Genomic DNA, 13,107 nt, shown 5'->3' with positions numbered 1-13,107 from the left:
TGGCAAGAGAGGAAAACGGCTAATGGCTAAATGATCTGACGCAAGCATGATGGCTGGGGATTTGAGCATTGATCCTGAAGCCAGAGGATATCAATTATCCATTACCTGAGCCAATTAAACACTATAGTAAATTACAGTCAGTCGTTTTTGCCCTGCGAGTCTGCATGAACGGCCATTAATTGCTATAAATGGAAGGACTTTACAGTGACGAGCCATTCCAAATGCACATTTGTTTAATGGGTCCCAAAAAGCTTTGAGCACGTTGCGTTTGTAATCAGGGTACTGAACATCAGTTTTCACGCACTTTGGATAAATGGCAACTGGAATTATGTTGTTTTCTGGAATACTTGGTCGTGATTGGACTTTGAACAGTCATATGAAATTTATATTTCATTGATGTTCAAAGGAAACATATCGCTGCTACTAATGTATGACTCTGCGCACTTTTCGTTATATAAATTACTTTGGCGGTTTTATTTTTTAAACGTACCGCTGTATGTTTAAACATTTGGGTTTAGTATAGTCTTCTATGTATGGAAGCCTGATCACTGAATAAAAATGGTAACAAATAATTATTTCACAAATACAGTCGCAATTACTTTTTCTTTATTCAGTTTTGGTAATCAGCTTCCATATCCATGTTCACCAAATTTACGTTTGTCTGATCAAGAATGCCTGATACAAAACATAATAATAATAATAAAATGTTTAATGATTGCATAATGATTAAATATCAATATTTGGTGATGAATAAACACTAAAAACACGTATGCTGCTTAATATTTTTGTGGAAACAGTGATACTTTTTGATTAATAGAAAGTTCAAAAGAATAGCATTTATTCAAAACGGAAATGATTTGTAACATTATAAATGTCTTCATAGTCCGATTTAATAATTTTTTTTACATTCTTGCAGAATAAAGTTCACTCCAAAAGTAATTCACTCCAAAAGTATTGAACAGTAGTGTAAATGTTGGCTAACTAATTTAAAGATAAAAAAATGCTTGGCTTTTTTTAGCTGAAGCTTTAAGCTTTAAGGATAAGTTTTGACTCAAATCAATATTTCATGTCAATATACTTTTTTATTTGGAAGTAGCTGAATAATAAAGGGGATAATGTACAATTAGCCGGTCATAATTGCAAAATAAACCCCTACAGAGTGTTATAAGAGTACTTACCTCCGCACCATCTTTCCTCCTGACTTGAACGTGCAACAGATGTTTCTGAAGGAGAACAGGAAAAAAAAAAATCAAGAACAGTGAAATGAATCCATCAGGCTGATAAATGAGATCTTTAGAAGTTTCAGAACATTAGAGCAAATGAATTTCAAACTCAACATATCGCAAAATTCAAAGAGCTGAATAAGGAAAGTGGCACCTGCGATGCATTTTTATGACCAGTAATGGAAGTAAATGAGGTATAAAACTTTTCTAACGAGCTGCAATGGAATGTTACTCTGAGAAAGACAAGAGGGCTTCTGCAGGCCAGATAATATTTACACAAGATTTACAGAATGGCCTTAAAAATCCACTCCGTGCGCTACACCGTAAGCGAGGTAATAACTCCCCTGACGATCATACGTTTAGCTATTTCAGTTTATAAAAAGCAGCAGATCACATAATAACTCATCATTTTAAAGACGAGAACGTTAACATTTGGGTGAATGTAGATTGTGGCTTAGTTCTCACCAGAGAACTAAGCACAGTGAAGCAGATATAATGTTCTTTCTTACAATTAGCACCCTCGTGTTTGAGTTTGTAATACTTGTGGAGTCGGATGTATCTCAGGTATCGAATGTATGAATGCAAATGCTGCACGAAACATATCAGCGTAATGCATTTGTTCGATCGTGCCACTTAGACAGGGCAGAGGATGAGAGGCTAATTATCCCAGCACTGCACGAATCAATGGTTTGGTGTGTCTCGCATTACTTCTTGTCAATAAGGGAAGATCCTGTTTGTCCAGGGGTCGATATGGCAAGTGTTTGAGTGTAAATGTGTGTGGGTTTCTGTGCCCACCTGGGATGAAGTTAGAGATGGGTAGACAGGCGCGAGTTTCACTGCTGTTGCCTGAGCACTGGTTGCCGGTGGGAAACAGGACGTCACAGTGCCGCAGGCGAACCTGAGACCCTGATGAGTCACAGGGGGACCATTCGGACCAGTCAGACCAGCTCTCTGTACACGACGACAACAAGCCCAAATCAGATGCAAAGTGATGTAGAGGAGGGAAGAATATCTATCTCAAATCTATCTATCAAGTAAGTGTTGACACAAACTTGATCCAGCCGCGCCGTATTTAGAGCTCCTTGATACAACTGATTGAACTGTTTATATAAACATCACAAAATAAGTCTCAAAACATATTAAAAATGCAATAGGAACATTCATATTTTCAGACTGCAGAGCGCAAACCCATACGGCTGTGCCTTTATTTGAACACTCAAATCTAGGATATATGTGTTTTTGTGTAATGTACTGTGAGCTTAAAAAAACCACGTATAATATATTTGTTCATTTTGATGCGTGCAGCGGTGAACTGCAATGCGCATTTGTAGAAACCTTTGATGCTTTTAACTCAGTGAGAGTGCAATAAAACCGACTGTATCAGAAGCCACTGTTGTGTTTTCTTTCTCTCCTCTTTCCGCTCCATGCTGCAGCTTATCACGCCCACTTCTGTAACATTTTTAAAAACTGCTGTGAAAATGAACTGGTTCTGAAATAGGAGGATTCAGAACCCTTTAAACCAGCCCGGGGTCTATCTGCTCTCCCAGGCCAAAAATTGCTCAAATTTCCTCCTAAAGGCCTTGAGACACGCACAGTGAAGTTTTTTTGTTGTTTGAGGTGAAAAGAAGTTTAAGTAACCCTTGCTAACACTTTAGAATAGAGAACACTCACTATTAACTATGACTTTTCCCTTAATAAATTACTAATTTGCTGCTTATGAATAGTTTAGGTATTGGATAGAATTAGAGATAGTCATGTAGAATATAGGATGAATATGTGCTTAATAAATATTATTAGCATGCATATTACTAATATTTTAGTAATATGCATGCTAATAAGCAACTAACAAGATATACCTAAAATAAAGTGTTACCCTTTATTTTAAAGACCAATTCTCACTATTACTAGTTAATTTTTAAGCTTATGAACTTGCATATTACAACATATTTGCTGTTTATTAGTACTTACAAAGCACATAATAACACCTTATTCTTCATAATCATATTCTAGATCCCTTAACCATACTCAATCTCTAAACTTAACAAGTACCTTACTAATTATTAATAAGCAGCAAATGAGGAGTTTGTTCAGGCGAAACTCTGTTAATATTGAATGCGTGCTCTCCTGTTTCTAAAGTGTTACTAAAGTTAAAAATCTCCATAGCGTTCATGTTTGTCCTCATGCCTGACCTTAACATACTTGCGTAACAGAAGAGATAAACCAAAGAGGTTTTCCATGTCAAAGAAGAAGGAGCCCCAGATTTACACTCTCCTAATCGCCAAGACCAATAGTAACTCGAAGGTGTTTACCAACCGGTGCAAACTTTTCTGTAAACTTTGTCAAGCTGTTTTGACCTGGAACGAATTTCATTTTGGCCTGATTTTGTTTGAAATCATCATATCAGTTTATTTGTGATTTACCTGAAGTATGACGGGCTTTTAAACAAAGAAACTAGATATTCTTGGCAGATTAGACTTTCATTTTCAAGCAGGCAAGGCTTGAAATTGTGTTTTGTGGTTATCGTAGGATTTAACTGATTATCTATTTGGCCTCAAAGCTAATTTAAACAATATTCCACAGTGGAACCTCAAAAGCTCGGAAACCAGTTCAGAACTTCCTCACAGGGTCTTCTGATTAGCATTCCCCTCACTTAGCCCGTCCTCTGTCTCCCGGCTGCACTGTACAGCTACACACGCGCTCGTGTAATGAATGGTGTGACAGATAGACCTGAACGCAGCTAATAAAAGGTCACTCGGTAACCTCACTACAGTTCTGGCTAATGGATGGACTGACATTTGAATACAAGCTCTCTTCTCCCATTCACCTTTCCGTGGATCATCAATGCGAGGTTTGACTCCGTCATCAATCGCCTTATCTTGCCCTCCTCTCTTGCACTCCCTGCTGCGGGCTTATGCATATTATCTTCGTATCGCGAGCTCGGCTTTACCATTTGCTTTTCTATGAAGTGTGACATTTTGATTTCCTCTGCTTTCATTCCCCCACGGGCCGCTTTATGCGCGAGACATGACGAAAAGGAAAGCAGGTACAAGACAAAGGCTTCCTATCCAAAAAAAGTTGTGTAATTTCCTGTCGGATTCAAGGTGTGAGTGTGTGTGAGTTCACGTAGGTTGAGCTCATGCACGTGATAAAGTGTGTGTGTGTGTGTGTGTGTGTGTGTACCAGGGCAGGGTTGGATGTTGCAGAGGGCCTCTTCAGTATGCAAACCCAGGCAGATGTCACCTCCGTAGGCAGGTGGAGGGTTGTTACAGGTGCGTGTGCGCATGTAGTGGCCTCCTCCGCATGTCACTGAGCATTTAGACCAAGGTGACCAGCACGACCAGCTCCCATCCACTGAAAGATAGGGAAGAGAGGACGCTCAAATTACTACTGTGCTCATGAATAATTTTAGGGACTAGCGTCTTACATTTCTCGCAGTAAATAGTGAAAACATTTCTCTGAATAATTTTGACTTACTATAAATGTGCAAAAATAGTTCATTTCAATAAAAGCAAATGTGTTTGTTTTCTACACTTCTCACGCTGTTGCTCAGCAAAGAGAAGTCATTGAGATAAGCATGGTTAGTGTCATTACATTTAAATGGGAAACGTGATTCAAAATAAATGAAATAATACAAATAAAAGGGTTCATTTTAATACAAACGCATACAGTAGCCTCATAACACCAAAAGGGGTCATTCAGAAGGCATCACATTTGTAATATCAGGACTATAATGATTTTTAGATATAAGAACATATTCGGTATTCAGCAGTTTGGTGGTTAGCCAATCGTAGCACAGCTCATTTGCATATAAAACTCTTAAAAGAACACTGGCCTGTTAAAAGAATGAGGGTAGAAAACAGTCACATAAAACTAAAATATATATTGAAAAAATATACCTGGTCTCATGGCATAAATGTACCTTGGTGATATGTACCAGATATGCATTTTCCAAAAGAACAGTTTGAGGCAGTAAAACTCTCATACCTCTGATACCTTATTCATTTTCTCACTAGTTTACAGAGTTTTGATTAATAAGCAGTAATCTTTGCACAATTTCTTGAAGGTTATCATGTTATGACTTCAATATTAATATAAGATAAGATATTAATATGCTATTTGAATTTTAGCATCACACATATCCAGCCTTATATCTATAGGTTTTAATAGATGGTAGGTTTGTTCAGTAGAGCATGGAGACGTACAGAGACGTATTTGAGAGGCGAGGAGCTCCGGTTCGAATCCCATGTAACTACGGTTCAACAAAACAGTTGAATTAACAAACACCTTTTTATATCAGTTTTATATCTACGCTTACAGTTTTGCCACTATTCTCTCACTAACTGATTTTTGTAAGCGTGAGGGAGGGCAGGTCCACCACCATCTAATGAGGCTCTCAGTACTCTGTTTATGGTTTTTACACTTTGTTTTTTTGGAAAAATCTGTATATAATGATAAAAACAGTATATCCAAATTCAAGTAACTAATCTGTAGGAATCCAAAGTTCATATTTAGAGCTAAACAGTTTTCATTGTTAAACATATTGCAGATTATAAACGGTGAATAAATGAGAAATAAATATTTAATAAATATTTTAGTAATATTTTACAAAGTATAAATTACAACGTGTTAAAGAAAAAATCACTGTTGGTTCTATAGGTTCAATTATTATTGAAGCAATTTTTGTTAAAAAATGGAACCATCCTAATCAGTAGACGGGTAAAATTATGCTTTTATTAGGCTAGTTCAGATACTAGGTCTTCATTAAGTATAATAAAAAATATATATATAATTTTACAATAAACAAAATATATCATATAGCTTGTTTAGGAGGAGAAGGATACTACACAGCTCGAAATTCAGTATGAATACATAATTTTATGGTATACAGATTAAAAAATATCATGTTTTAATTAAGTTGGTCTTTATTTATTTATTTTTTATTTAATTGTACGTGAAAAGTATCATTCCGACAGCATTGCCGAACTAATTGAAGATAAATGTCTTGGCATATAATGCGTTTATTCGAACCAATCAGATAAGAGTATAGGTTTAAGGGTGAAAAGCGAATTTGCTCCATTTTGTTTAAACAGATCCAGGAAATGTATTCATCAAGTACCACAAAATAAATAAACTACTTCACCCTAGTTACCTCAGATAAGATCATCACAATGAAATCATCTGGTGTCAAAACAGGCTAAATCCTACAGCGCTTGTGTCATGAATTATTTTGGTAACAGCGTCTGTTTCTATGGAAATAAAGAAAATAAAATAATTGTATCTGAACAATTTCGAGTGTGACTGCCACTCTAAATGCTTAACATTAGTTTACACCAATAAAGGCAAATGATAGTTTTTCTTGCAGCTGCTCAGCAAAGAGGAGTGATTTAAATGGAAAACATTTAAAGTCAAGGAAAAAAGGATTTCAAATAAATAAACTGTTACAAATAGAAGTGTTCAATTATCTACACATACTTCCATAACAAAACCATTAGTAGAAAATTATCTGCAAAAACAGGTCATTCAAAAGGCATCATATTTGTAATATCAAAACTATTATGACTCAGATAACAGCACCTATTAAATATTCAGAGATTTAGTGGGGTTGGGACTTATTTCACGTTTTTGAAGAGGCTAGCCAATCACAGCACAGCTCATTTACATGTACAATGGTCTGCCAACGGGGCGAGAATAATGACAAAACTAACGACATTAGTTTTAGAAAGGGTCTGGGCACGATTCTGCCGGTTTTAGCAAGGTCTGTATTTGAAGAAACATTGATTACAAGTGGATTTCCTTTAAAAAGATCCCAAAGACTTCTAGTAACGCAATCTGAATGAACGGCATCACTGATACGATCACTGCAATGAAATCATCTGGTGTCAAAACCAGCTAAATCCAGATGCTAAGACTGCTGGGAATCCGGGGGTCGATGAGGAGAGAGGCTGTTCGCACAATCTGCTCTGGAGCTCTGCTTCTCCCTCGCGCTCTCACTCTGACCCCTGCTCTAATTAATGAGGCTAAACGAACCATCAATTCACTCCCTCCCCTCTTCAGCGAGTGCCAAGCTCAGGGTCATCACCCGCGACAACTGGGGGAACAGAGAACTACTCACAAAACACTACGACTGTCTTGGCACTAATTAAAGGAAAACAAGCATACTGAGCCTCGTTTTACATTAGCATTAGCCGTCTTGACAGGTTTGTGGAAGAGGGGTGAGAGTGACTGAGTAGATTTTGGCTGCGTTTAGTTTGAAATATTAGCTTACTATATTAGCTGGGTACAGTGCACAATATATTGGCTGCAAATAACTGCATGCTAAAAGGTATGCAACAAATATTTAAAAACATATTTCATTTACTGTTTAGGAAATAAGTAGATTTTTTTTAAAAAAATATGCTTTACAAAGTTTGCATATTATTCTAATTTTGTGGTAATGTCGGTAACACTTACAATAAGGTCCATTAGTTAGCATTAGTTAACTTGAAGTAAGAATGAAAAATACTTATAGCATTTATTAATCTTATTTAATGGTAATTTCAGCAATTACTAATGTTTTATTAAAATCACAAGTTGTGTTTGTTAACATTAGTTAATGCACTGTGAGCTAACATGAACTATAAATGAATGATTGTATTTTTGATTAATATTAACAAACATTATTAAATACTCTAATAAATGTATAGTGTTACATGAACTACTTAACTAATGTTAAGGCCCCTGCATGTCTCTTTAAACCCATAAGACTTTTGCTAATCTCCGAAACACAAATTTAATATTTTAATGAAATCTAAGAGGTTTCTTTCGCTCTACTGAAAATTCACGTAACCAAAACTTAGAAGATACAATGAAGATATCATTAAGGCATTGTAAAAAATTATCCATATTAATTGAATGGTTTAAAAAATATGATCGCTTTATTTAATGAACTGGGAGACGGGGGATTCATTGCAAAAACAAAAAAATTAATTAGAATAAAAATAAATCGTTATAAATAAAATAACAATAAAATAAATCAATAAAATTCAAGATACATTTGACTAAAACCTTCTTCCCTGAAATTTCAGCAGACACTTTTTTAATACTGTTATCTTGAATTATTTTAGCCACGATAACCATGCAGAAAAATTCTGGTATTGTGACAGCCCTGCAACATTTTTATATTACTGAAAATATTTTTCAATGTTGTAAATGCAACAAAAAATTACATCTCAGAGAGTACATTTTTCATGAAATTACTATTTTGGTCTTTCTAGTTTAAAAAATGCCATTGAAGTCAATGCATTACTTACTATTTCTTTGTAATTATTTGTGAAAATTGCTTCAAATTACTCCAATTTTTCCAGTGTATTTCATTCTAGCAGTATAAAAGATTTGTGCAACTAGTGTCTAATTTTGATTTTGAAGCTCAAAATGTCTGTTGCCTTTGAAGTCACAGCTCAGGATAGGTGCTAGTAAAGGTTTCATAACAATATAAGTTGTTGAGTGTATCTCACACCGTTGGAGAAAAAACAAAAAAAAAGCTGCCTTTTTCATATAAAAGACATAAGTAAACCAAATACAGCATTTTATCAGCTTCTCTATTGCGAAAAATGACAAATCAGCTCATGTCAGCTCCGGCGTGACTGATCATCTCATTTCACCCTTGTGGCCTTCCAAAAAAAAAAAAAGACGAATTTGTATCAAAGCCTCCGCAACTGCAACCGCGAGACCTCTGTCTGCCTCTCTCAAAACAAAATAACGCATTTCAGAGGTCTGACTTTGAACGTATAAAGATTTAGCTCGGCGAGAAGGAACCAATAAAAGACACAGTGCGAATATTGGTCACAGACAAGCTCCGGTTCAGAGACGCTTATAGAGGTGTAGAGCAATTTGATGTGTTCTTTTCCAAGCTTCCTGCTGGGATACGCTTGATGAAAGTCATCTGTATTATTCTGCCGTCGTCTGTACAAAGGAGCTATTGAGTCTCAGCGCTGCTAAGATGTTTCATTGGAAGTAGACAAGGACTGAATTAACTTAGTGAGGTGCAGAGCGCAGTTACTGATCGACAGTGCGCTCGCATGGTTTGCTGTGCGATCCGTCATCCGCCGCGTTTATGAAATTTCCTGATCTGTTGGCAATTACTCCTGCGGAGAAAAACATCAATAAGTCTAATCAGGTCTTAAAACCTCTGGAGGTCTTTGTTAATGAAGCAGCCCCGCTGGTCTTGCTACTGTCACTTTACAGGAAATATGTGATTTCCTGTTAGAAAACAGCTGCTGTAAAATTAAGACCGAGGAGCAATTAGAAGAGCTATAAACTACAGTACGCCTGGCTTTGATGATTTCGGGCTCCAAAAACAGGCTATTGATTAATTACGAGCGCAAAACAAATTCCGCATTGCCCGATTGTGTCTTGTTCCACCGTTAGGTATCGTAAAATACCCAAGTAGCGCATTTCCATTTAGACAGCATATTTCCAGCACACATAACGATGAGCGCTCATTTAATTAGAGAGCTTTTTCCCCTCCTTCAACTTTAGAGAGGGTGTACACCATTGTCACAAGCCTTTTAATGACTGAATCCTGCTTTCCCGTCGCTGCCGGTGTAATTAGCTTGAAATGTGATTACACACAACGATGCCATAGAGATTTCTCTCCATTTCCGTCGGCAAATTGAGGTCCTCGCACCTTAAAGCGGGGAGGCTGTCTTTTACGCGCGCACATGTGGGTTGTGTTTTACTTTTATCGCTTGTTGATGTCTGGGATCCTTCTTTAACAAACCGAAAGATGACCGTTTCCATGATTGTCTCCATGAAACACTTAACCGGGAGAGAATGGATAAGGCCGTATTATATTTGTGTTGTGTGAGAACTTTTGAAGTTAACGCAGGAGGCGTTTCTTTCTTAATTGCGCATTTCTGTCTTACCTATAGTTTAAGAACTTATTTTTGATCAAATGTTTTTACATACATAATGAATAAAATGTATAGTAATCTTGTATTTTTTTATATTTTTTTATATATACTTTTGATTAATTAGAGTTGACAAAAATATACTACTATTTAAATCTGTAATAATGAATGAATACTTCAATTTTAATTGAATGCATCATTGCTAAATTAAGTAAATAAAGTACAAAAGTGTCAGTAAATAATTGATAATGTTACAAAATATGTATGTTTCCAAGAAGTGCTGTTCATGCTAAGTTTATTATCTTTATTCATTAATTAATCTTGGGAAAAAAAACTAAATCAAATTATGCACTGATCACTGGAATAATGGCTGCTATAAATTCTTTTAAATAATTAAAGAAATAAATTGCATTTTAAAATATACTAAAATAGGAGACAGTTATTTAAAAACATAAGAATATTTCACTTTTTATTTACACTGTGATTCCTTATCAATATTTCACAATTCTATTATTTTATTCTTTTTTTTATCTAGTAAATGCAGCCTTAGTAAGCAAAATATACTTTTGCTACAACTAAAATTTACTGACCAATTTTTTAACATTACATACAAAATTTAAAATGATAAATTCAAATAAATTATATTCATACTAGTGCTAATTCAGTACTAATTGTGATTAATAAAAGTTTGTGTTTGCATAATATATGTGTGTGCTGTGTATATTTATTTTGTATATATATAAATACAATCACAAGCATGTATATATTTAAGAAAAATATATAGTTTATATGTTAAATGTATTAATAAAAGTATATGCCTTTAAATGTAAAACCTTTCATAATATATGCTGTAAATCACAAGAAATATGAATGTTAAAAGTTGGAAGAGGTTTATGAATGAGGACTCCTAACCTGGACATGGTGTAGTATTGCACTCCTGAAACTCCTGGGCAGGCCCAAGGCAGGTGATTCCTCCATATTTGGGTTTTGGGTTGGAGCAGGTGCGTTTGCGGTTTCGGACCCCCGAGCTGCAATCTCGACTACATTGGCTCCAAGGCCCCCAGGCAGACCAGCCTCCATTAACAGTCAATCCAGAGATACGCCCAGAACGCAGCAAATCTCCTAAAACAAGAATAAACTGATTAAACTCCAGAGAAATCATGGCTCTTCAATGAAGCCTAACAGGATTTCAACAAATGTTTCAATCTATTATTTAAAACAAAAACAAAAACAAACGTGTTTCAAAAGAATACCCAAGCTGGTCTACCTCGTAGACCTCTGTGCAAATACGTTCCTCTGTGCACTTTTTGTGCAATACCGTTTTTACTTACCTTACTGCAGGTTTCACCACAGTTTCAAAGAGAAACAGAGAGGCTCTATGTGAACCCTGGCACGTTTTTATTATCCCGATATAGCTATGTATTGCGGTTCACAATAAAAATATCCGTGGACTGTTGCTCTATCATGGTGGAAATATGCCCTGCACCAAATCCAACCCTAAACCTACCAGAAAGTGTTAGCAAATGCAAAACTGTTGTTGTTGATACAAAAAATGTCCTCTGAGATGCAAAAAATGTATTTGTTGATACAAGCGTGCCATTTCAACTTCCTTTTACGCAGATTCGTTGAACTGCCTCTCAAGTACATCTCTGTACTCCGCGATCTACCGAACAAACCTACCGTCTATGAAAACCTATAGATATGAAGCTGGATACGTGTGACGCCGACATTCAAAAGCATCAGTTTTCAAATATCCCAGCATATTAATATTGTTTTAAAGTCATACCATGGTATTCTTCAAGTAACTGTGTGGAGTTTTACTGCCTCTAGTGTTCATTTCTTTTAGAAACCGCGCCGATATGTACTCGTCGGTACGTATTTCGTGTCTCGCTAAAAAGTTAGGTACGTTTATGCCATGAGACCAGGTAGAGAATAGCCAAACGGACGGATATTAAAGTTATCAATGCCATTCACAGCTACTACCGTGTTACTGTATGCGTTTGTGTCAAAGAACGTTTATCTTATCAAACAGAGTGTTTTCGCCTCAGAGTATCTGTCTGCACTGTGACCTCTGTGTTTGTACCTCTGACCTTGAGCGAGATCCATCAGTGACAGTTCCTGTGAGCCACAGCCATTTATCCATTCTGAGCAGGCGACGGCGCTACACGGGTCGACCTATAATCTCTCCAGAACCAGAGCACACAGCCCTTTCAGAGGTAATAGACTACTTCATAATCTACTCACACCTCAAAGCGGGGAGCCCGGCTCTGATGGCTAATGGCAAGGGAACACAGGTGTCAGCGCATGCTTAGACCCGCAGGTAAACAAACCGCGCTGCGTTCAATGACTTTAACCAAGAAATGACTGACTATATTGATTTTCAGGAAAGTGTTAAGTCGTATTATGGAATAGGATTTTGACTTTGCTATGCTTGCCGGTTGCTAGGACCCTACGCAAAGCGAGGAAGATAAATCGCGATTAAAAAAAGGCATACGCTGAACTTTCCCAGCCCAGATTCTGCGGTGTGTTAGACAATAGGATCAGCGGTACATCTGCCGAGCGAGATGGGTGGCATTATATCCTGCACAATCAAGAAAATTAATAGCTCTTGAGGATTAAGAGTGTGGCTTTTACGCAATTCCCTAGAGCTGTCGTAAACTGTCTAGCGGTCACCGGCGCTTATTAAAAGTTTGGGGGTGGGCAATTAGAAAGGACTGCCTGATGGGTCGGCGTAGTGGGTGGTTAACGCCTCTGCAAATACTTGTAATTACGGCGACATACAGCATTCTAGCGTCACGAGAAGCAATTGAGGTCAACTGAACATTGTGGGGTGCTCATAAACAGCAGGGTCTAAAAGTCTGAGACCACTGGCAAGAACGCTTGTCTTTCTTTTTATTTGCATTCCATTCCATATCATTTATTGAATATAATTATAAATAACTGCAGATAATTATGTTCATTTATATTTCTAATGTCACTAATTATATTAATTTCAA

General features: G+C 36.6%; 1 protein-coding gene across 1 annotated transcript in view; it reads right to left on the bottom strand.

Annotated features, from left to right (window-relative positions):
- sema5a (sema domain, seven thrombospondin repeats (type 1 and type 1-like), transmembrane domain (TM) and short cytoplasmic domain, (semaphorin) 5A) overlaps positions 1–13,107 on the bottom strand; it is a 117,416-nt gene that overhangs the window by 4,297 nt on the left and 100,012 nt on the right. Inside the window, 4 exon segments of the mRNA XM_043226895.1 lie at positions 1,179–1,223; positions 2,019–2,174; positions 4,404–4,574; positions 11,024–11,233. Coding sequence (XP_043082830.1) covers positions 1,179–1,223; positions 2,019–2,174; positions 4,404–4,574; positions 11,024–11,233 — 582 coding nt within the window.

This window comes from Puntigrus tetrazona, chromosome 24 (assembly GCF_018831695.1).
Source record: "Puntigrus tetrazona isolate hp1 chromosome 24, ASM1883169v1, whole genome shotgun sequence".
NCBI lineage: Eukaryota > Metazoa > Chordata > Actinopteri > Cypriniformes > Cyprinidae > Puntigrus > Puntigrus tetrazona.
Note: the sequence above shows the minus strand (reverse complement) of the source record. Positions and strands in the feature narration are given on the sequence as shown.